This window comes from Esox lucius, chromosome 15 (assembly GCF_011004845.1).
Source record: "Esox lucius isolate fEsoLuc1 chromosome 15, fEsoLuc1.pri, whole genome shotgun sequence".
NCBI lineage: Eukaryota > Metazoa > Chordata > Actinopteri > Esociformes > Esocidae > Esox > Esox lucius.
The window spans coordinates 18,809,399-18,833,900 of NC_047583.1; the positions used below are offsets into that span (position 1 = coordinate 18,809,399).

The 24,502-nt window shown below is 38.5% G+C and overlaps 3 protein-coding genes across 6 annotated transcripts in view; all 3 read right to left on the reverse strand.

The window, feature by feature from the left end:
* The window catches only part of LOC105023315 (zinc finger protein 583), a 72,059-nt gene extending 65,380 nt beyond the window's left edge, over positions 1–6,679 (reverse strand). The window contains exons 1-3 of the mRNA XM_020054341.3: positions 6,602–6,679; positions 4,199–4,914; positions 1,999–2,517 (exon numbers count right to left, since the gene is read on the reverse strand). Of these exons, the coding sequence (XP_019909900.3) occupies positions 1,999–2,517; positions 4,199–4,772 (1,093 nt within the window). The 5' untranslated portion in view covers positions 4,773–4,914; positions 6,602–6,679. The remainder of the gene's footprint in view (positions 1–1,998; positions 2,518–4,198; positions 4,915–6,601) is intronic.
* A 2,908-nt stretch (positions 6,680–9,587) lies between these two features.
* On the reverse strand, positions 9,588–12,955 carry LOC105023265 (zinc finger protein 239-like). Of its 3 annotated transcripts, none has more exons than XM_010892332.5 (4): positions 12,853–12,955; positions 12,261–12,385; positions 11,885–11,983; positions 9,588–10,619 (listed from the first exon to the last, which is right to left on the reverse strand). In XM_010892332.5, the coding sequence occupies exons 1-4, from the start codon at positions 12,885–12,887 to the stop codon at positions 9,850–9,852; spliced, it is 1,029 nt and encodes a 342-aa protein (XP_010890634.2). In that variant the 5' UTR covers positions 12,888–12,955; the 3' UTR covers positions 9,588–9,849. The 3 variants fall into 3 exon arrangements, with proteins under 3 accessions (XP_010890634.2, XP_010890633.2, XP_019909902.2); XM_010892331.5 differs by having other exon boundaries at positions 12,261–12,492; positions 12,853–12,940; XM_020054343.3 differs by lacking the exon at positions 12,853–12,955 and adding an exon at positions 12,493–12,540.
* Positions 12,956–19,290: 6,335 nt separating this feature from the next.
* LOC105023266 (zinc finger protein 239-like) lies at positions 19,291–22,667 on the reverse strand. Of its 2 annotated transcripts, none has more exons than XM_010892334.3 (4): positions 22,543–22,667; positions 21,932–22,056; positions 21,666–21,773; positions 19,291–20,438 (listed from the first exon to the last, which is right to left on the reverse strand). In XM_010892334.3, exons 3-4 carry the CDS (start codon positions 21,666–21,668, stop codon positions 19,470–19,472), a joined length of 972 nt encoding a protein of 323 aa, XP_010890636.2. In that variant the 5' UTR covers positions 21,669–21,773; positions 21,932–22,056; positions 22,543–22,667; the 3' UTR covers positions 19,291–19,469. The 2 variants fall into 2 exon arrangements, with proteins under 2 accessions (XP_010890636.2, XP_010890637.2); XM_010892335.4 differs by having other exon boundaries at positions 21,932–22,160.
* Between the last annotated feature and the right edge of the window lie 1,835 nt (positions 22,668–24,502).

A 24,502-nucleotide genomic window follows, 5' to 3' on the forward strand; every position in this document is an offset into this window, starting at 1 on the left:
CTGTGAGGTTGCCTAGCTTTCCAAAGCTCTTTCCACATTCAGAGCAAAGAAATGGTTTCTCACCCCGATGTATTATTCTCTGGTGATTTTTCAACTGAGTCGAATTAGTGTAGCTTTTCTCACATTCAGGACACTGATACAGTTTCTCTCCAGTATGTGACATTATGTGAACTTTTAACCGATCTGATCTTGTGAATTTCTCTTCACAATGCTCGCAGTGAAAAGGTTTCTCTCCTGTATGTAACCGCTTGTGTTTTTTTAAGTTACCCGCTGAAGAGAAACCTTTCCCACAGTCAGAGCAGAGGTGAGGCTTCTCTCCAGTGTGCGTTCTTTCGTGTGCTCTTAGGTCTTCTTCTATAAGGAAGGTAAGACCACAGTTGGAGCACAGATGAGGCTTCTCTCCGGTATGTTCTTGTTTATGTCTTTTAAATGGTTTCCAAGATGTAAAGATTTCATTACAGTCAGGACAGTGGTGACGGGGCTTTTCTCCTGTATGTGTGTATACATGATGGTTAAGTCCCGTTTGCGTTGTGAACGTTTTCTCACACTGAGAGCACTGGTAAGGTTTCTCACCAGTGTGTACCCGCATGTGTTCCTTGAGATGTGATCGTTTTGTGTACCTCTTCTCACAATTGGGGCACTGGTGTGGCTTTTCTCCAGTGTGCGTTCGCAGGTGGGCATTAAGGTTGCCCAGTAGAGCAAAGCTCTTGCCACAGTCAGAACAAATGTAAGATGATGCTGAATGCACTGCTCTCTGATGAACTTTCAATTTGCTAGAATCATGGAATTTCTTTTCGCAAACTGGGCATTGGTAAGGCTTCTCTTCAGAATGTGTCTTCATATGCTCTTTTAACTGGTCAGCTCTGGTGTACCTTTTATCACACTGTGGGCAGCGGAAAGGTTTCTCCCCTGAATGTAAAAGCCTGTGTTTCTTTAAACAACCGGCAGTGGAGAAATTTCGCCCACAGTCAAAGCAGTGGTGTGGATCTTCTCCTATGTGAACTTCTTTGTGGGCTTTTAGATCTTCGGATGAAGGGAAGCTAGCTCGACATACAAGACACTGGTGAGGCTTCTCTCCAGTGTGCTTGTGTCTTTTAAATTCAATTTCATTGAGAAAGTATAAATTGCACTCTCCACAATGGTAAAGTTTCTCTCCCGTGTGTGAATAGATATGTCGCTTAAGATGTATTTGTTTTATGAAAGTCTTCTCACACTGACTACACTGGTAAGGTCTTTCACCAGTGTGCGAACGCAGGTGTTCTTTGAAGTGCGAAGCGCTATGATATTCTTTTCCACATTCAGGGCAGTGATAAGGCTTTTTTCCAGTGCGTGTTGTGTTCTCCTCACTCTGGGTTGTATTTTCTCCAGTTTGCGTTTGCTGGTGATCTGTCAGATTATCTTCTTGCCCAAACTCTCTTCCACAGTCAGAGCTACCATTGGGCTTTTCAACAATTTGGGTCGTTCCTTGACATTGTGCAACTTCATTTCTCAAACTTAGTGTTTCATTTTCCGACTCAGTGCACTGGTCAGGCTGCTCTTCACAGTGTTCTTTCAACTTGTCAGAAGTACCAGGCCTCTTCTCGGATTTCAGAAGGTGGAATGGCTTCGCGCAAGGCATATCTTCTATGTGTTGACTAGGATCAGAACTTTCTTCTACAGCATGTGATACTTCCTGACAATCTTTTTCTGTATTTGTATTACATACTAATCTATTTTTAGACTCAGGGCACTGGCTAGGCTGCTCCTCATTATGAGTTTTCATATGATCTTTAAACTCTTCTGGAGTGCAGTACCTCCTCTTGCAATGCAGACAGTGGAAAGGTTTCTCTCCAGTATGCAAACACATGTGCTCTTTAAAACACTCCACATTTGAGAACCTTTGATCACATTCGGGGCAGCGGTGAGACATCTCAACCTCGTGCAATAACAGGTGATCTTTAAGATTTGCTTTCATTTTAAAACTCTTCTTGCATTGACCGCAGTGGTAAGGGCGCTCACCTGTATGTGTCATCATATGAACTTTCAACTGGTCTGACCGGGTGTACCTCTTGTCACAGTGGATGCAGCAGAATGGCTTGATCCCCGAATGTAGCCTCTTGTGTTTAGTTAAATAGCGTGCAGTGGAAAAAGTTCGCCCACAGTCAGAGCAGTGGTGAGGCTTCTCTCTGGAGTGAACTGGTAGGTGCTGATGAAGGTTTGAACTATTAATGAAACTCTTGTCACAATGCGAACACTGGAAAAGCCTCTCACCGCTATGTATTCGTGTGTGTTTTTGAAGGCCTGCATTGCTAGAGAACCTCTTCTTACATTCAGGGCATTGGTAAGAGCTCAAAGACAAATCTTCATCGCTGTCTGAACAATGAGAAGAGGTCTTTTCTGAGTGCGGCTGTGGTTTGGGGTGATCTCGTTTTGTGCATCTCTTCTTACGTTGAGGTCTGTGGAGAGATCTCTTGCCTTTGTCAGCTTCTTGATGTTGTTCGCGAGATCGGGAGTGTCGGGAGTCAGGCGGACAGTCGCCTGTACAAAAGACAACAGAAACTGATGTCACCAGTCACAGCAAGTTACACTATGAACTTAGAGAAGAACATTTTATTTAAATAAGAGGTATATAATTTTGAACGATCTGTGCCCTTCGTCTATGTCTCCCTCTACATACCTGTCCCTCTATCCTACTGTCCTGTCCCTACAATAAAATATACCTGTCCCTCTATCCTACTGTCCTGTCACTACAATAAAATATACATGTCCCTCCATCCTACTGTCCTGTCACCACAATAAAATATACCTGTCCCTCTATCCTACTGTCCTGTCACTACAATAAAATATACATGTCCCTCCATCCTACTGTCCTGTCACAATAAAATATACCTGTCCCTCTATCATACTGTCCTGTCACCACAATAAAATATACATGTCCCTCTATCCTACTGCCCTGTCACCACAATAAAATATACCTGTCCCTCTATCCTACTGTATTGTCACTACAATAAAATATACCTGTCCCTCTATCCTACTGTCCTGTCATTACAATAAAATATACCTGTCCCTCTATCCTACTGTCCTGTCATTACAATAAAATATACCTGTCCCTCGATCCTACTGTCCTGTCATTACAATAAAATATCTATCATACTCTCCTGTCATTACAATAAAATATACATGTACCTCTTCCCTACTATTCTCTCATTACAATAGAATACTAACAAAACTAATGTATACATATACATCAACATCTGATTGGGTACATACACAGTACCAGTCAAATGTTTGGACACTACTCATTCAAGAGTATTTCTTTATTTGTACTATTTTCCACATTGTAGAATAATAGTGAAGATGTGAAAACTATGACATAACACATGGAATCGAGTAGTAACCAAAAAAAGTGTTAAATAAACCAAAACATTTATATTTTAGATTCATAAAAGCAGCCACCTTTGCCTTGACATTTGCACAGTTTTTGTATTCTCTCAACTTTAAAAGTGGAAAATCGTAATGAAACAAGAAAATACCCTTAAATGAGTGGCTGTGTCCAAACTATTGACTGGTACTGTGTATATACCCAATATATATATATATATATATATCCAATATATATATATATATATATATCCAATATATATATATATATATATATCCAATATATATATATATATATATATCCAATATATATATATATATATATATCCAATATATATATATATATATATATCCAATATATATATATATATATATATCCAATATATATATATATATATATATCCAATATATATATATATATATATATCCAATATATATATATATATATATATCCAATATATATATATATATATATCTCCAATATATATATATATATATATCTCCAATATATATATATATCTCCAATATATATATATATATATATCTCCAATATATATATATATATATATCTCCAATATATATATATATATATATCTCCAATATATATATATATATATATCTCCAATATATATATATATATATATCTCCTATATATATATATATATATATCTCCTATATATATATATATATATCTCCTATATATATATATATATATATATATATATATATATATATATATATATATATATATATATATATATATATATATATATATATATATATATATATATATATATAGAATGCCCATTTGTAGTAGGGCAATTGGATCTATTCATACCTTCATTAGCAAAGCCCGAAATCCTCTCCTCATCATCTTCCACTTTGATGTCAAATCTCTGTCCTAGCACCGACCTGCAGTCCTCTAGCAGTACTTTCGCATCTCGCCGTATCTTCCGGGCTCCGCAGTCACTCTCCGGACCCAGTGGCACGGTCTGCTCTGTTACAATGAGCCACTTTGGAGCTGGCTCAGTCGATTTCCTGCTGTTGGGCATCCAAACTCCTCCTTCCTTATTTTGTTCAGTGTCGCAGCTTATTTGTGTCGTTCCCAACACTGTTGTAGCTGACAGGCTGGTCCTTGTGGGCATACAGCTAGCATCTTTCTGTATTCTTTTTATATCTTCTTTCAGTTGGAGTAACCGAGATATTCCCTGGTCATCGGGATCTATTAAATTAACATTTTCACAATATTCCCCTATTATACGACGCAATGAGCGCTGACTTTTCCCTTTGACCTCAGATCCATCTTTGCCCCCTATTCCACAACTTTTGCACAAGTAGCGTAAATTGTCATCTGTTAAAGTATATAAACTCAGTTCAATTTCGTCCAACAAGGTTTCCCTCTCTCGACTCATGTTGTCCTGCGTGTGATGGGTGGAAACCACAACTGGTTAGCCAGCTAGATCTTCAAATGTCTTTCATGTGAACTGTGCTGAGGCTTACATACAAATAATGTTGAGTACTGCCTTCAAGGGGCACAAAAGGCCCCTCGTTCTCCTGAAATAGAATCACACACAAAGAACGATAATGAAAATCACTGGCTTGACTTGCTGCCTACTTAGAATCTATGCACTACAATAAATAGAAAAGAGCAATATGTAGCAACATTGCATTGTAATATCCCAAAATGTCCATAACATACTTTCATCAACAGCATAATAAGGTTTTACACTATTGTTTCACCCAGAAAATATTCATTCTAAAATGCGACGTTTTATTGGGACAGTACAAGCCCGACTGATTTCTGTTGTCAAATGGAAAAGATGCACCCTTTCATTAGTGTCACCAAGAGCCGTGGTCATTGCATCCACTAGCAAATTGATGAACGACAAACGGGGACAAGTCAAATCTGTCTGTTATTTCCTGGTTGATAAAATTGTACACTGTTCATCTACCCATTTGTATCCACATGAAAATGTATCACTGACCAATAGTCATCAGTCCCATGATATAACTTTCATTAGAAAACCTTTAAGATGAGTAGAAGAGAGTCCATAAGCAAAGACCAAGTAGCGTTTCTGTATAGAGGAATGGCCTTTATCCCTTTATCTCCTCAAACATTAAGAGAGACAACTCAGAGCTGTTATCTTACGAAAGTGATGGTGCACACAAGTACTAAACATAGGGGTAAAATGGGATGCATGTTTTTGAATAAAATCTTTGTATTCTGATGATACATGATTTTCTTCATGTAATATTTTTGTTGTAAGATATCAAGCTGTTAAACAACATTCATTCCTATATACCTAGTATGCAAATAATTATGGAGGCGACTGTCCAAACATATTATTGGGTATTATTAGCTTCATGCAATATTTTTGTTGTAAGATATCAAGCTGTTAAACAACATTCATTCCTATTTACCTAGTATGCAAATAGGTATGGAGGCGACTGTCCAAACATATTAGGTATTTACACTGCTAACAACTGAATTAAATGTACCTGGTACAATAAACATATATGACAGGCAAATAAATGGCAATGTGTCTTTTTGTTTTGATTGACCATAAAGGAACAACAGTCACATGATAACAGTGACAACAGATTTGTGCCCATTGTATCAGATAGACCCTAACTTTAAATATTATAAAACGTAACCAAAAGACGAGAGAAAAATTAGGTGTTAGCTACGAGTAAGTAACGTAGCAATTGTTCAAACGAACAGAACGCAAATCTGGATCGGCTATTCCTTTGAACTAACTAGTAACTAGCAGTACAGTACAGTACAGTGTTATGCAGTAGTATTGGTTTCTAATCGCAGCAAAAAGAGTGGACTATTTAACTCAACCGAAGTCAACAGCTTGACGGTTTGCAAAGCTATCGTGGTCGCGTTTCGGGTTAGTTGGTTCGATATCCAGCTATGGTTAGTTAATTGCTAGCCATACTAGCGAGATAATATAAGTACCCAGATTTTTTTTATACAGGTGGCTAGCGGTAATTAACTAACGATCTAACTGGCCTCTGGTTGTTGGTCCTTGTTCTGTGAATGACTGAGCTAACACGTTAGCTAACTAGCTAGCTGCAAATGAACCGAAAAATGTACATATTTTGAACACGTGCACGCGTTTCTTATTTGCAGGTTACTCACAAGGCTGTACATAGATTGGACATGCAAACTGAACAATGTATACCAATTTAAGAAGTTAACAAATTATATGAAACGAACTCAACTCATTTTACATACCTTATCTAAGAAAACGGCCTCTCTAAGACGACGCCGTAATTCAATCGCTTCCTGCTATGACGGTAAACGGAATCTCGGTTGCCACCTTTCGTCCCGGAGGGTACATTTTGTGTTGACCAATACAGAATCGTCCACAGACTTTTTTTATTACATTTCCCAATTGTTGCACACATCAAAACAAAACCCCATGACCAAAGCTGCGAAAGCATTACAACTTAAAGATTCTGGCCTCGCTTGCTGAATGTCTAACACAAACATAAATATTTTTCTGAAAACAGGTTTTGGACAGGTTCAGGTTCATTGAGCAGTCATTATACAGTAAAACAAAATGCAGTTTGAATCTAACCAGAAGTGCAAATAGAGGAGTGCAGAAAAAAATATCTATATACAAGTGGAATGAATAAATGTGCAATTGATGCAAATGCATTACATATGGCAATTCTAAATGTGCGGGTGGAAAATTCACACATGTACTGAAAATTGACAGGCATTAAATATAATGTATGTACAAGTGAGATAAATAGTTGTGGCAATTCACAATGGCATTCTGAATTTGCAATTGAGGTAAATTGAAGGAGTAAGGTAGCATGTGCAACTGAAATGCAGGGATAGCATCGATGATCAACCAACACACACATTCCGTTCCAGTACTGCAGGCCACCTCATAATCCCCAACTCCAAGCTCAAAGGCTTTGGTTACAGGGCATTCTCAAGGGTTGTTGTGTATGACTTTGTAGGGCCTACAAAGTGCTCCTTCAATTAACATGTTTTAGACACAGAATCACAAAATGTTCTTAAGTGACAAAAACCTAGACAAGCATTTAAGTTGGTCACCCTGTAATTTCTAAATGGTTCATCAAATCTGAAAGAAAAAAGGATCTTTGATGTTACTCTTAAAACAGAAGACTGCCTGTGACAAAGATTAATTTTATGCTAAAATTAAGGTAGATATTCATCATACATGAAAAACAAACACTGAATGGGGATTGATCATTATTTACAGTATACTTATTTTCAGACAAAATGACTTTAAGAAAATATTCTCTATGACATGGGCTGTCATACTGTATGTCGTACTGTAACAGCCTTTCAAAATGTGTATACATTCCCCCTACTAATGTTGATTATGGAACTAATAACGCATAGAGGCCCAATACAGGTATATATAAAATGTAATACAAATGGTATCCTAATTTGGGTCTATGTTTGAGTGTTACAGGGTTAAACATGTTTATTTGTTAATATTTATCCTAAATCAAAGAGGAAAGAAATACAAGATAAAGACTTTATTAAAAGCCTTACTTCGGTTTACATTACATAAAATACAGACAAATAAAATGTAATAATTGACCAAACGTTAGTTACATAAGCATATTAAATATTCTTACGTGAAATATGCATCAATAAAATTACTTGAGTCATTTCTTTAGTGTTAGCAATTTTTTTTTTAAATGTATCTGTTCGTTTTTGTTTTACTTTGAAGTTAGACTAAGCATATGGAAGGTCATGTAAGGGCATAGCTTTACTTTATTTGGCTGCATTTTTACACAACATTACTGTAACACTTGGATTTTTGCTCTCAGGTTCTTCCACTTTTATTTTCTAATACCAGATAAATGAAGACATACAGTGGGGAGAACAAGTATTTGATACATTGCCGATTTTGCAGGTTTTCCTACTTACAAAGCATGTAATCTAGAAAATCACATTGTATGATTTTTAAATAATTTGCATTTTATTGCATGACATAAGTATTTGATCACCTACCAACCAGTAAGAATTCCGGCTCTCACAGACCTGTTAGTTTTTCTTAAAGAAGCCCTTCTGTTCCCCACTCATTACTTGTATGAACTGCACCAGTTTGAAATCGTTACCTGTATAAAAGACACCTGTCCACACACTCAATCAAACAGACTCCAACCTCTCCACAATGGCCAAGACCAGAGAGCTGTGTAAGGACAGGACAATAGGCAAGCAGCTTGGTGAGAAGGCAACAACTGTTGGCGCAATTATTAAAAATGGAAGAAGATGATGGTCAATCTCCCTTGGTCTGGGGCTCCATGTAAGATCTCACCTCGTGGGGCATCAATGATCATGAGGAAGGTGAGGGATCAGCCCAGAACTACACGGCAGGACCTGGTCAATGACCTGAAGAGAGCTGGGACCAGAGTCTCAAAGAAAACCATTCGTAACACACTACGCCGTCATGGATTAAAATCATGCAGCGCACGCAAAGTCCCCCTGCTCAAGCCAGCGCATTTCCAGGCCCGTCTGAAGTTTGCCAATGACCATCTGGATGATCCAGAGGAGGAATGGGAGAAGGTTATGTGGTCTGATGAAACAAAAAGAGCTTTTTGGTCTAAACTCCACTCGCCGTGTTTGGAGGATGAAGAAGGATGAGTACAACCCCAAGAACACCATCCCAACCGTGAAGCATGGAGGTGGAAACATCATTCTTTGGGGATGCTTTTCTGCAAAGGGGACAGGACGACTGCACCGTATTGGGGGTAGGATGGATGGGGCCATGTAACACGAGATCTTGGCCAACAACCTCCTTCCCTCAGTAAGACCATTGAAGATGGGTCGTGGCTGGGTCTTCCAGCATGACAACAACCCGAAACACACAGCCAGGGCAACTAAGGAGTGGCTCCATAAGAAGCAACTCAAGGTCCTGGAGTGGCCTAGCCAGTCTCCAGACCTGAACCCAATAGAAAATCTTTGGAGGGAGCTGAAAGTCCGTATTGCCCAGCGACAGCCCCGAAACCTGAAGGATCTGGAGAAGGTCTGTATGGAGGAGTGGGCCAAAATCCCTGCTGCAGTGTGTGCAAACCTGGTCAAGAACTACAGGAAAAGTATGATCTCTGTAATTGCAAACAAAGGTTTCTGTACCAAATATTAAGTTCTGCTTTTCTGATGTATCAAATACTTGTCAGGCAATAAAATGCAAATTAATTACTTACAAATCATACAATGTGATTTTCTGGATTTATTTTTTAGATTCCGTCACTCAGTTGAAGAGTTCCTATGATAAAAATGACAGACTTCTACATGCTTTGTATGTGAGGAAAACGTGCAAAATCGGCACATTATCAAATGCTTGTTCTCTCTACTGTATATGGAAAACACCACGTCTTCAATTAAGGACATCTGACACTAATCTTGACCCTAGAACCTCTGTGTTCTCATGAATCGATTCTAAAGATGACAAGAAGAATTTTATTCAGTTATAAGACCTTCCCTCTTTGCAGTCAGAGCAGGGGTAAAGCCTCTCTCCTGTGTGTTCGCTGGTGGGATTTCAGGTTACTTTGTTGAGAAAAAAACTCCCCACATTCAGAGCAGCAGAAAGGTTTCTCTCCTGTGTGCACCCTCTGATGAACAGTCAGCTGATTGGAAGAGGTGAAGCACTTCTCACAGTCAGGACAGGAGTATGGTTTCTCTCCTGTATGTATACGCTGGTGATGTTTGAAGCTACCCACATAGGAGAAACTCTCCCCACATTCTGAACATCGATATGGCTTTTCTCCAGTGTGCACTCTCTTATGAACTGTTAGATGGCTAGGTGAGGTGAAACCCTTCCCACAATCGGTACAGGAAAAGGGCTTTTCACCTGTGTGAATCAACTGATGACGTTGCAGGTCTCTCAGATAAGAGAAACTCTTACTACATGTGGAACAGTGGTGAGGCTTTTCTCCAGTGTGCGTCCGCTGGTGGCCTTTCAAGCCACTCAGTTGAGAGAAACTCATCCCACAGTCAGAGCAGCTGTAAGGCTTCTCTCCAGTGTGCACTCTTTGATGCACTGTCAGATGGTGGGATGCAGGGAATCGCTTCCCACAGATGGAGCAGGAGTAAGGCTTCTCTCCAGAGTGTTTCCGCAGATGTCTTTCAAGATAAGATGGGAATGGGAAACTCTTTTCACAGTGTGGGCAGTGATGAGGGCCCTTTCCTTTGCTCCCTTCCTGATGGTGATTCAGTGATGCAGGAGATGCCACCACTTGGTGTGAGGAGTTAGGGGACTCTTCTGTGAGAATGACAACAGAACGTGGATAAAGGTAACACATTGCATCAAATTGCAAGAAATTAATTATCAAATAAAGCTGTATTTTACTGAGTAAGTTATTGAGCCAGAATACAAGTACCAATTTCAGCTGTGCCTTTCTGAAGGCTGGGCCTTCTGATGGAGGTCCGGTGCCATTTGTTTTTTAGTCCTTTATTTTTTTAGTAAACATTTTAAACATGTGAATCTGGTTTCCATACCCACCACAGTACAGAAACAACTCAAAAGTGGTGAATCACCTTAGGTTTGCCTAAAGTAAACCCAGTAATCTCTCTTTTCTTGTAGAGAGTGCAGCTCGTAATACTACTACTAGAGAACAGGCCTTAATCATGTTCTCTTATTCAGACTAAAAATTTAGTTAGCCCCTTGATTTTAGCTCTTAAAAAATATATAATCTTGCAAAAAGTCATGGGTTTCTCTTTTACAAAACATTAGCCAGAGTTGTGAAATCATAAGCAAAATGTAAATAAGAAAGTCTCTCCAATCCAGCAGAATGCTGTACCTGTACTCACACATTTGTGGTACAGCTCAAGCACAAGTTCTAGTGGCTCCATTTACTTAAAGTAGCCAACTTCTTTGACTCGGAGGGGCTCTTCATTCACAATTATTAAAAACAACCCAAATCAATGAAACAAGTGTAAATTGCCAATGTAAAGCTGTATGAGACTATAATTGTGTACGAAATGCATGAGAAAATGTCATCTTACCTGAACCTGATGGTCTGGCATGTGTTTTTACCAAATGTTGCTAAACTAAAAATGTGCTAGAATTGAAAAATTTGCTGAAACGGAAATATGCGCTCTCCCTACTATTTATTGATTCTGCATCGCGGATATGCAATCTCTAATGAATAATTTGTGCATGAGTCAAATAATCTGTGATTATGCTCCAAAAGTAAGGAAATCATAGAGCCAAATGAACATCAATATCAGACTTCTGCGGACGGCTGCTTGAACGCATTGGGGAGACAAAGTTGTGTTGTTTGTGTTGCTTCGGGGATACTGATACTGGAGTGATGTCAGTGTATACATGTCAATATGTCTGGGTGTTGGCACCATAGTTTTGTCCGGCACTGGTGACATACAGGTAATGTTTTTATCAATAACTCTCTGTTCATATTTTGAAATGTATTAATTTGGGTTCCCCTGAGAACTGCGAAGACTGATACAGTTACAAATATTTGTACCATTACAGCCCTAGTAAAAATGCTATATAATACCTGCTCTTACCATGATCAATGGATTCTCTAGTTTCTTCCTCTTCTTTAATTATGATATTTAGACCCAGTGTTGAACTCCTGGCTGCTAGCGCCATTGATTGAACCTCTTCTGGGTAAATGAGAACAAAAAGAAAAGTCAAAATGTGCAGTAAAACTAAAGTATTCAAACTACAGTCATCTTGCCTTTTTTGTGATTGAAATAAGTTGTGTTTTGAAAAGCCCAAAATAAAGCAACAAAATAGATTTCAATTAATGTACTTAGTGTACTTTAAATTTACATGGCTCGATCCATAAAATACTGTAAACCTATGCTAAGTGAATGATAGGATAGCTCCAAAGCATTCACCACTGACCTAAACCTCGGTAAAAAATGTGTTTTTTTTTACCTTGAAACCCATCACCATATTCCCAAATCTTTATTTCCTCTTCTTCGTCTTTCGTCATCACCTTGAGCTGGAGTGTTTCACTGCTGTCCTTTACTGATGCCATCTCGTATGATGTGTCCAGTGAACTTTATATAATCAGAACCGGGGAAAAGTTCAATTAGGCTTTATCTTGGTGTAGCAGAATGACAAGCGGCTACTTTCACAGTTCTAAATTATAGACCAGAACAACAACCTGTAGAAAGGGAAAAGAAAACTATTGTTGTCATTTGGCGGCCCAGCCATTCAATTAACGTTGTTACGCTAACTTGTATTGTAACGGTTGGTAAAAATACAAAATAAATCCCAAATGTAAGCTGGCTATTTAGGCTTTGTATATTATCTTTTCTTCGTTTCCACTTCTGCCCAAATATCCAGTTTGCCTATCTTGCCGATTTTAGAATTAAAAGTATGACATTGGTTTCCAATTATTTATTATTTCAGCAAGATTTAAGTAAAAATGAATGCGCTAACGTCGTTACCTAGCTAACCATAATGCCTTGTCTAGCCACTTTACAGTATCCTGCAACATACTTCTAATGAGGAGGGTTCTTACCTGATAAATGTTTTCGCTAAAAAGTAATCATACATTATTGTTTGCAGACTGGTTTAAGTAATTTACAGAGTACAGTGTTTAGTGCCAATTGTCCCAAAATTGTATCTGCATCTTGTGAGCAACATTAAAGAAACACTTCCGGGTCACGAAAATCTGGAATTTTTCAAAATAAAAGAGACCAACGAATTACTTAAAAACTGAGATAAATTGAGTTTATTAATTGTTTGAGAACATGTACCTCTCAAAACATTGACAACAATTCAAATATGATCATATTTAAGAGTAATTTCGATACATTCACTGCGGCGTATAGAATTGTTTTTTCTGTATGAGTCAATATGTATTTCATATCCATTAAGATACATTGTGGAAAAAGAGGGTGTGGAAATATTGTGTTGCTAGATGTAACACACCGTTCCCCATGATTAGACACGTTTGTCTTACTCTATACATTCTCCTGGACATTTCCTACACTGCTTTCTCTGTGGAATATTCAATAGTTTATGAGCTATGAGGCAATATGTATTCCATATTCTGTCATTGGCATTGTCTGAATTTTACCCTTGAGCGTGTTTTAACACCCACTTTTCACTGCGGCGTATAGAACAGTTTTTTTTATAGGCCAATACATTTTTAATATCCATTGAGTTACATTGTGGCCAATGGAGTGGGCGGAGTAAAACACCAGCAACAATTGCAAATACAGAGTGCCCCTTGATTTCTTTGCATATAATTACTCTATCCACCTTCCTTGACATTTCCTACAATACATTCACCGCAGCGTATAGAACAGTTTTCTTTTTATAGGCCAATATATATTTCATATGCATTGAGTTACATTATGGCCAATGGAATGGGTGGAGTAAAACACCAGCAACAATTGCAAATACAGAGTGCCCCTTCATTTTTTTGCATATAATAACTCTATCCACCTTCCTTGACATTTCCTACAATACATTCACCGCGGCGTATGGAACAGTTTTTTTTTTATAGGCCAATATGTATTTCATATGCATTGAGTTACATTATGGCCAATGGGGTGGGCGGAGTAAAACACCAGCAACAATTGCAAATACACAGTGCCCCTTGATTTTTTTGCATATAATAACTCTATCCACCTTCCTTGACATTTCCTACAATACATTCACCGTGGCGTATAGAACAGTTTTTTTTTATAGGCCAATATATATTTCATATGCATTGAGTTACATTATGGCCAATGGGGTGAGCAGAGTAAAACACCAGCAACAATTGCAAATACACAGTGCCCCTTGATTTCTTTGCATATAATCAATCTATAGAGTATCCTGAACATTTCCTAAAATACATTCACTGCGGCGTATAGAACAGTTTTTTTTTTTTATAGGCCAATATGTATTTCATATCCATTGAGTTACATTGTGGCCAATGGAATGGGTGGAGTAAAACACCAGCAACAATTGCAAATACACAGTGCCCCTTGATTTCTTTGCATATAATCAATCTATAGAGTCTCCTGAACATTTCATACAATACATTCACTGCAGCGTATAGATATATTTTTTTCTATAGGGCAATATATATTTAATATCCATTGAGTTACATTGTGGCCAATAGGATCTAGGGTGGGTGGAGTAAAATGCCAGCAACAATTGCAAATACACAGTGCCCCTAGATTTATTTGCATATAATTATTCTACCCACTCTCCTGAACATTTCCTAGAGAACATTTTTACAGTATACACTAAGCAAAGTGTCAAAATCGATACATTTAATATAATTAAAATCGCGTTTTACCGAAGGCAAAATCCGAAAACCCGAAGTCTTATTGTTGCTACGGAATCTTTATTCCGTATCAACTGAGCTGTTAAACAACACAAATGAAAACGTTACGCCATCTGTGTGCGGGAGTGTACACTTCAGGTCATGATAAAAAGTATGTTCTTAAACCTCTCGAGTCAATGCTTCTTTTCAAATTAAATGTCATATATAATACAAATGCTTATGGACTGCACTGTATGCATTTCTCCATATAACAGACAAAAAGAGGATTGCCCAACCCGTTACATCACATTCCTGTTAGATATAATCTCTATCCTAGAATTGGTCTTTTATTGAATTGGTCACAGGATTGATTAATGGGTTGCAAAACCGAAAGTAGACTAGAACAGGCTCTGAGGGCCAGGCTTAGTACAGTAATTGTGTGTTTATTACAACATCTAGCGAGATTCAAAGATCTTATGAAAGATGTTTAAATAACCAGTCACCATGCATTAATAACTGACATTTAAAATACAGAGTCAAGATTGTAGCTTCCATCAGTTTGTGATTTTTTTACGATTGCCAAATGCAATGGCGTCGTTAGGCATAGGTGACGCAACTCGATCTTTTATGAATAGCCCCGGATCTCAAATTGACCACAATTTTTTAATATATAAATAGCCCCTGATCTATGCATCTATAAATCTGATCGCGTATGCGTATGCCGCTAGCATGTACATATAATGTTCCTCATGTACATTCAAAACCTTTTGCTTTCTGTCGGCGGGGCTAAGCCCCGAATGTATTGTGATCCTAGCAACGCCTCTGGCCAAATGTTTCTGAATACATCAAAAACTCTGCAAACCATCCTTGTGTCTTTTGTCTTAATAGGATCTAAAAACCACAAGGATGTACTGGTCCCCTACTGTCTGTGGGTGTATTTTGGCAAATTACCAGAAATTATCCCGAAGACAAAATTGCTTTACACATCAAGAAGAACAGGCGCATTTGTGCTGAGTGGAATAACTTAACCATATAAAACACTCCTATAACTGTCATCAATGACTAATTACAAGCATTTAAATACACTAATAGTAAGAGGTTTTGTTAAAGGGGCACTGCTTCTAAACAAATACACAAGATGTATCCTCCTTCACTTCCATTACTGATCGAGACTAGAATACTATTAGTTAGTCAAGGTGGTTTAGAGTGGGAAAGAAATACGGCATGTCTAAAGCAAGTATAAGGAGAGAAGTCATTGCAATCTGAAAGTGTAAAAAAATATAGTTTGAAACATTAACTTGAACACTAACTGCAGGTGTCTACTGGTGATTTCTGCTTGTATTAATGCTAGTAGTACAGTTAAAATCCTACATATTTTCCCCCATATATAGAAGTTCAGTTTACAAACATGATTGTGTATGGCTCTTCACCCTAAATGTAGTCTGTAGTTCAGTTCTCTAAACATACATATAAAACTTCAGGTATCTTTAGCCACCACCTGCTAAAAAAAATGCAATTAATGGGTCTCTGTGTATTTAAAAACCTTCAGTGGCTATTGAGTTCTCTCAGGGTTTGTCAAACAGGATGACTTTGAAACAGCCTCTGTTTGGGAGGGTTTTTGACAAAAGCCTTAGAAATCATTGTTTCAAGCTATAACAGTTATATTACTTGACATTGTGAAGCACTTTCCACAGTCAGGGCAGGAGTATGATCTATCGCCTGCATGTAGCCTCTTATGATCTGTCAAATTATATGAGGAAATTAAGTGCTTCCCACAGTCAGAGAAGGTGCAAGCTTTCTCCCCAGTGTGTGTTCTCTGGTGCAATTTCAGACTGTACAGTCAAAGGAAACTATTCTCACAATGAAAACCGGAATATAGCTTCTCCCCTGTGTGCACTCTCTGATGAGCTCGTAAATTACTCAATATTGCAAAACACTTTCCAAGGTCTGAACAGGAGTATGATTTCTCCCCAGTGTGTGCTCTCTGGTGAACAGTCAGATTGCTTGATGTTGCAAAGCATGTCCCACAGTCAGAACATGAATATGATCTCTCTCTGCTGTGCGTTCGCTGATGTAATTTTAGGCTGTCAGTTTGAGAAAAACACTTTTCACAATCAGGGCAGCAGTACGATTTCTCCCCAGTGTGTGCTCTCAAGTGAACAGTCAGATTGCTTGATATTGTAAAGCACATCCCACAGTCAGAGCATGAATATGTTCTCTCTCCTCTGTGAGTTGGCTGATGTAATTTTAGGCTGTCAGTTTGAGAGAAAACAGTCAGGGCATAAGTAAGATTTCTCTCCAGTCTCTCTCGCTGGTATCGTTTTAGACTGCCTGGTCCCGGGAAACTCAAACAAGGTTTCTCTGCAGTATGTATTTGCAGGGGCTTTTTAAGATTTGATGGGAACTGGAACCTCTTCTCACAGTAAGGACAGTGGCGAGACACCCTAGCTTCGCTTTCTTCTTGGTGTTGCTCGCTGGATGCTTCAACCTCAACATCAATTTCAGCAGAGACAGGTCCTTCTACTGTTTAAACGGCAAGAGAAAAAAGTTCAGCATTTGCAATAAACAAGTTATTTGCCTGATTAATACATCAAGTTAACGCACCCAAGTACTCTTCACACAGCAAAGACTGTGGCAAGACCCCATAGCTTTGATTTCTTCATGATGATGTTCTCTGGATACTCCAACCTCAACTTCAATTTTGAAAGTGTTATGTCCTTCCACTGTGTATATAACAACAGAGGTTCTGCATTTGCAATAACACAATTTATTTGCCATGTAAATTCATCAAGTTAACCTTCCCAATTAAGTGCAGTGTTTTTTATTCACGAGTTGTTGTCCAGATGGCCGGTCTCAGACAAAGAAAGAAGAAACTAGATATGAAGGTCTGGTGGACATTCCTGCAGTCAGCATGCTAACTGCACGTTCCCTCAGAACACAAAACATCTGTGGCATTGTGTTATGTAACAGAACTACACAAAACCTGCAGCCATTTATTGTCACCAGGACAAGGTGCACTTGTATAATGATCAGACTGTTAAATCAGCTTCATCATATGCCATAGATTATCATGGATTATCCAGTTCTCATGTGCAGAACTGCTCTATATTGTGTATAACTTTGTAGGGCCTACAAAGTGTTGTACCTCCTTCAATGAACATGTTTTAGACATAAAATCACAACTCAAGCTGAAAAGTTCTTAAGTGTCAAAAACCTAGATGAGCATTTAAGTTGGTCACTCTGTAATTTCAAAATGGCTCATCAAATATGAATGAAAAAAGAAACTTTGATTTTACTCTTAAAACAGAAGAATGCCAGTGACAAACACATTTTATGCTGAAAGTAAGGTAGATATTCTTCATACACACAAAAAATCCACTGAATAGGGGTTTATCAATATATACAGTATACTTAATTTCAGACATTAAGAAAGGATTCTCTATGACATTAATAATTTCATACTGTAACAGCATTTCACAATGTGAGTACATTCCCCCTACTAATGTTGATTATGGAACAAACAAGGCATAAACATAATCAGAGGACCGAAACAGGTATATATAAAATGTAATACAAATGTTTTCCTAATTTGGGTCTGTATTTGGGTGTTACAGAGATAAACATATTTATTTGTTAATATTTTTCCTAAATCAAAGAGGAAAGAAAAACAAGAAACAGACTTTAACAGCCTTAATCCAGTTTATATTACAAAAACTACAGACAAAATTAAATAACTGACCAGACGTGTGTTTCATAAGCATATTAAATATTTTTACTTGAAATATGCATCAATAACACATTACGTGGGTCTGTTCTTTAGTGTTAGCAAAAAAACTAAAATGTATCGGTTTGTTTCGGTTTCACTGTGAAGTTAGACCAAGCATATTGAAGTTAATTTAGGTGTAAGGGCATAGCTTTATTGATGGTGGTCATAAAGGGATGGACATGGTCAGAAACAACGCTCAGGTAGGCCGTGGCATTTAAACCATGCCCAATTGGCACTAAGGGGCCTAAAGTGTTGCCCAGAAAACATCCCCCACACCATTACACCACCACCACCAGCCTGCACAGTGGTAACAAGGCATGATGGATCCATGTTCTCATTCTGTTTACGCCAAATTCTGACTCTACCATCTGAATGTCTCAACAGAAATCGACCAGGCAACATTCTTCCAGTCTTCAACTGTCCAATTTTGGTGAGCTAGTGCAAATTGTAGCCTCTTTTTCCTATTTGTAGAGGAGATGAGTGGTACCCGGTGGGGTCTTCTGCTATTGTAGCCTATCCGCCTCAAGGTTGTGCGTGTTGTGGCTTCACAAATGCTTGGCTGCATACCTCGGTTGTAATGAGTGGTTATTTAAGTTGCTCTTCTATCAGCTTGAATCAGTCGGCCCATTCTCCTCTGACCTCTTGCATCAACAAGGCATTTTCGCCCACAGGACTGCCGCATACTGGATGTTTTTCCCCTTTCACACCATTCTTTGTAAACCCTAGAAATGTTTGTGCGTGAAAACCCCAGTAACTGAGCAGATTGTGAAATACTCAGACCGGCCCGTCTGGCACCAACAACCATGCCACGCTCACAATTGCTTAAATCACCTTTTTTTCCCATTCTGACATTCAGTTTGGAGTTCAGGAGATTGTCTTGACCAGGACCACACCCCTAAATGCATTGAAGCAACTGCCATGTGATTGCTTGATTAGATAATTGCATTAATGAGAAATTGAACAGGTGTTCCTAATAATCCTTTAGGTGAGTGTATATGGAAAACACCACTTCTTCAATTAAGGACATTTGACGCTAATCTTTAGGTCTCTCATTACCCTAGGACCTCTGTGTTCTCATGAATGGATTCTAAGAACGATTTGAAGAAATTTATTCAGTCATGAGGCCTTTCCGCTCTGCAGTCAGAGCAGGAGTAAAGCCTCTCTTGTGTGTTCGTTGGTGAGATTTCAGGTTACTTTGTTGAGAAAAAAAGTCCCCACATTCAGAGCAGCAGAAAGGTTTCTCTCCTGTGTGCACCCTCTGATGAACAGTCAGCTGATTGGAAGAGGTGAAGCACTTCTCACAGTCAGGACAGGAGTATGGTTTCTCTCCTGTATGAACACGCTGGTGATGTCTGAAGGTACCCACAAAGGAGAAACTCTCCCCACATTCTGAACATTGATATGGCTTTTCTCCTGTGTGCACTCTCTTATGAACTGTTAGACGGCTAGGTGAGGTGAAACCCTTCCCACAATCGTTACAGGAATAGGGCTTTTCTCCTGTGTGAATCAACTGATGACGTTGCAGGTCTCTCAGATAGGAGAAACTCTTACTACATGTGGAACAGTGGTGAGGCTTTTCTCCAGTGTGGGTCCGCTGGTGGCCTTTCAAGCCACTCAGTTGAGAGAAACTCATCCCACAGTCAGAGCAGTTGTAAGGTTTCTCTCCAGTGTGCACTCTTTGATGCACTGTCAGATGGTGGGATGCAGGGAAGCGCTTCCCACAGATGGCACAGCAGTAAGGCTTTTCTCCAGTGTGCGTCCGCTGGTGGCCTTTCAAACCATTCAGTTGAGAGAAACTCATCCCACAGTCAGAGCAGCTGTAAGGCTTCTCTCCAGTGTGCACTCTTTGATGCACTGTCAGATGGTGTGATGCAGGGAAGCGCTTCCCACAGATGGAGCACGAGTAAGGTTTCTCTCCAGAGTGATTCCGCAGGTGTCTTTCAAGAAAAGATGGGAATGGGAAACTCTTTTCACAGTGTGGGCAGTGATGGAGGGCCCTTTCCTTTGCTCCCTTCCTGATGGTGCTTCGTTGATGAAGGAGATGCCTCCACTTGGTGTGAGGAGTTAGGGGACTCTTCTGTGAGAATGACAACAGAACGTGAATAAAGGCAACACACATGCCTAATCATTGCATCAAACTGAAATACATGAATTACCAAATAAACCTGTACTTTTTAAACTTGTCGAGCTAGAACACAAGTACTCATTTCTGCGGTGCAATTCAGGAGCCTCCTGACTGAGCTCCTGTACTTTTTGTTTTCAGTCCTTTTCTTTTTTTATTATTTTAGTAAACATTTTTAAAAATGTACACGTCAATCTGGTTTCCATACCCACCACATCACAGAAACAACAAAAAAGAGGTGAATCACCTTAGGACTGCCTAAAGTAAACCAAGTAATCTCTCTTTTCTTGTACTAAGAGTGCAGCTCGTATGTCGTCTTCTACAGACTAAAATTTTAGTTAGCCCCTCGTTTTTAGCTCTTAGAGAATATATAATCTTGCTGACAGAACAATTTTGTCATACAAGAGCAAACATCAAAATGTTAACAAGAAAGCCTCTCCAATCCAGCAGAATGCTGTACCTGTACTCGCACATTTGTGGTACAGCTCAAGCACCTTATGAGCTGAAACACACTATCCTCAGCCAGAGTACGGGTGCATATATGAGGCCATAAACACACCCATTGCTCTTGTTATTTTTTTATCCCAATCAAAATGTAGTGATGGGAATTCTGAATCTTTTCAGTGACCAAGTTCTTGTGGCTCCATTTACCTAAAGTAGCCAGCACTGCTTGAACGCACTGGGGAGACAAAGTTGTGTTGTTTGTGTGGCTTCGGGGATACTGATACTGGAGTGATGTCAGTGTATACATGTCAACATGTCTGGGTGTTGGCACCATAGTTTTGTCCAGCACTGGTGACATACAGGTAATGTTTTTATCAATAACTCTCTGTTCATCATGATGTAGTCTACTTGAAAGCCAAAATGCTGCCAAACTGGAGATTTAAACAGAACTAGAGGATTCTACAGTGTTAGTTTATCAAAAAACACCACTCGCCATTGGAAAACTAGCTGTTCCTCTTTGAGTTTGGATCACAAAACCACAGTTGGAAAAGCAACCATCAATTATTACAACCATGTTATAATCATGTTTTCAGCTGAATCATTTATTCAAGAGGTATTCAACACATTTTTTGAAATGTATTAATTTGGGTTCCCCTGAGAACTGCGAAGACTGATACAGTTACAAATATTTGTACCATTACAGCCCTAGTAAAAATGCTATATAATACCTGCTCTTACCATGATCAACGGATTCTCTAGTTTCTTCCTCTTCTTTAATTATGATATTTAGCCCCAGTGTTGAACTCCCGGCTACTAGCTCCATTGATTGAACCTCTGGTTCCTCTTCTGGGTAAATGAGAACAAAACATTTTAATTAACGTATACTTTAAATCTACCTGGCTCAATACAGAAAATACTGTAAACCTAAGCTAAGTGAAGGATAGGTTAGCTCCAAAACATTCACCACTGACCTAAACCCTCGGTTAAAAAGGTTGTTTTTTTACCTTGAAACCCATCACCATATTCCCAAATCTTCACTTCCTCTTCTTCTTCTTTAGTCGTCACCTTGAGCTGGAGTGGTTCACTGCTGTCATTTACTGAAGCCATTTCGTATGATGTGTCCAGTGAACTTTATATAATCAGAACCGGGGAAAAGTTAAATTAGGTTTTATCTTGGTGTAGCAGAACGACAGGCGGCTACTTTCGCTGTTCTAAAATAAAGACCAGACCAACCTGTAGAAAGGGAAAAGAAAACTATTGTTGTAATTTGAGTGCTTATTACTTAGCCCAGCTATTCAATTAAGGTTGTTACGCTAACTCGTATGGTTGGTAAAAATACAAAATAAAGGCTAAATTTAAGCCGGCTTTTTTGGGTTTGTATATTTTCTTTTCTTCGTGGCCACTTCGGCCCAAATATCCAGTATTTATAATTTTTCGATTTTTGCCTACGTTAAAATTAAACATATGTAAAGACATTGGTTTCCAATTATTTATTATTTCAGCAAAATGTAAGTAAAAATGAATGCGCTAACGCGACGTTACCTAGCTAAGATAAGGCCTTGTCTAGCCACTTTACAGACTCCTGCAACAGACTTCTAATCAGGAAGGTTCTTACCTGATACATATTCTCGTTAAAACTGAATCATACATTATTATTTGCAGACTGGTTTATGTAATTTATTTGAGTACGCTCACTGCCAATAGTACCAAAACATAACGGAAACAGATTCGCCCCAGAGCAATCAGCGTCTTTTGAGCAACATTAAAGAAACACTTCCGGGTCACGGAAATCGGGATCTTTTTAAAATAAAAGTCACCAACGAATTACTTAAAAAAAATAGTTTATTCATTGTTCGAGAACATGTACCTCTCAAAACATTGACAACAATTTAAATATGATCATATTTAAGAGTCATTTCAATAAAACGTGGGCATTAAAATACGTTCTCTAATGTTGCCAACATAACGCTACCAGCGTTTTGTGAGCAACATTCAAAAAACACTTCCGGGTCACATCAATTGGGAACATTTCAAAATAACGGAGGCCAACGAATTACTTCAAAACTGATATAATTTGAATTTATTCATTGTTTATGAAAATTTACCTCTCAAAACATTGACAGCAATTCATATTTTATCATATTTAAGAGTAATTCAAATACAAACTGGATATTAAAACACGTACCAAGTTCAAAATTCAGACAATGACTGAATATGGAATACATATAGCCTCCTAGCTCAATAAACAACTTAATGTTCCACAGAAAAAGCAATGTAGGAAATGGTCAGTAGACCAAGGCACATCTGGTGTGTTACATCTAGCAAAACAATATTTTCCACACCCTCTTTTGCCTCCAATGCAAAACACAATAATAGACATGTTCATATTGCTCTATACAGAAAAAAACGATTCTATATGGCACAGTGAATGTATTGTAGGAAATGTTCAGGAGACTGTCTAGAGTGATTATATGCAAAAAATCAAGGGGCACTATGTAATTTACTACGCCCATACCATTGGCCACAATGTAAATCAATGGATATGAAATACATATTCTCATACAGAAAAAAACATTCTATATGCCGCAGTTAATGTATTTTAGGAAATGTTCAGGAGAGGGAATAATGACTATATGCAAAAAATCACTGAGACTTATAGAATAGTTTTTTCTGTATAGGGCGATATGGATTTCATATCAACTGAGTTACATTGTGGCCAACAGTATGAGCGTTAATGAACTTTAACAACAGAAAATTATGGGTTTTGTTTAATAACACAAAATGCGTCTGTACCTATGTTTTTCCTTTACAGGGCCAGATATTAATAGGTTGACTCTATATATTTCACTGAAGTCTTTGTACACATTTTTTGGAAGAGGTATTGACGATGCCAACAAAAATGCCAACAAGTTCTATTTGCTACTGGTAAACCGATACAAATCTGTCTGGACAACCGGGTTTGTTTACTAAACTCTCGTTAGGAGTGGGATTTATTGCTACCTAATGCCATCAAGGACCTTAATGTGTCCGTGGATGAGGCTGAATCGACTCCAGCGCATGCAACAGATGGCATTAACTTTCAAGCTCTTATCAACCCTGCAGTTTTGGAAACCTTCCAAGTCCCCAAATAAAATTAAAGAGGCAGAGGCTGGAGGGACCAAACGCACAACTCTCAATTCTCTAAGTAGGCATGTAATAGCTATTTGAATAATTCATTTGTAAGTCCCATTCTGCACAAATAGTATGGGGAGGTACTGAAATTATTACTACTACGGAGCATTGACAAAATGTTCATACTGTTGGGAATGGCCAAGTCAGTTATTTTCCCTGACTGATAACATTCCAGAATCACAGCCTGTATTTCATTTTATTAACCCGATAGGGGACGGCACATTCTCAAAACATTTTGATAAATGTCCGTAAATTGTGCTTGTTGCTAGCTAGTAAACTCCAATGAGGTCAGCACCATAGTTCAGCTGTTTTGAAACAGCACAACTACATAGGTTGCCCCATCATAGTTCCATTTTAACTTAGAGAGAGACTGCAGAAAAAAAATAAATGTCTCCACAATTCAG

Bases quoted from the DNA above. Each gene is read 5' to 3' on its own strand.
- LOC105023265 (XM_010892332.5), bottom strand. From the start codon at position 12,887: ATGTATGATTACTTTTTAGCGAAAACATTTATCAG. The intron at 12,386-12,852 runs GTAAGAACCCTC...GATTATATAAAG, and splicing joins TTAGCGAAAACATTTATCAG to TTCACTGGACACATCATACG. The intron at 10,620-11,884 runs GTAAGAGCAGGT...TCATTCTCACAG, and splicing joins TAGAGAATCCATTGATCATG to AAGAGTCCCCTAACTCCTCA.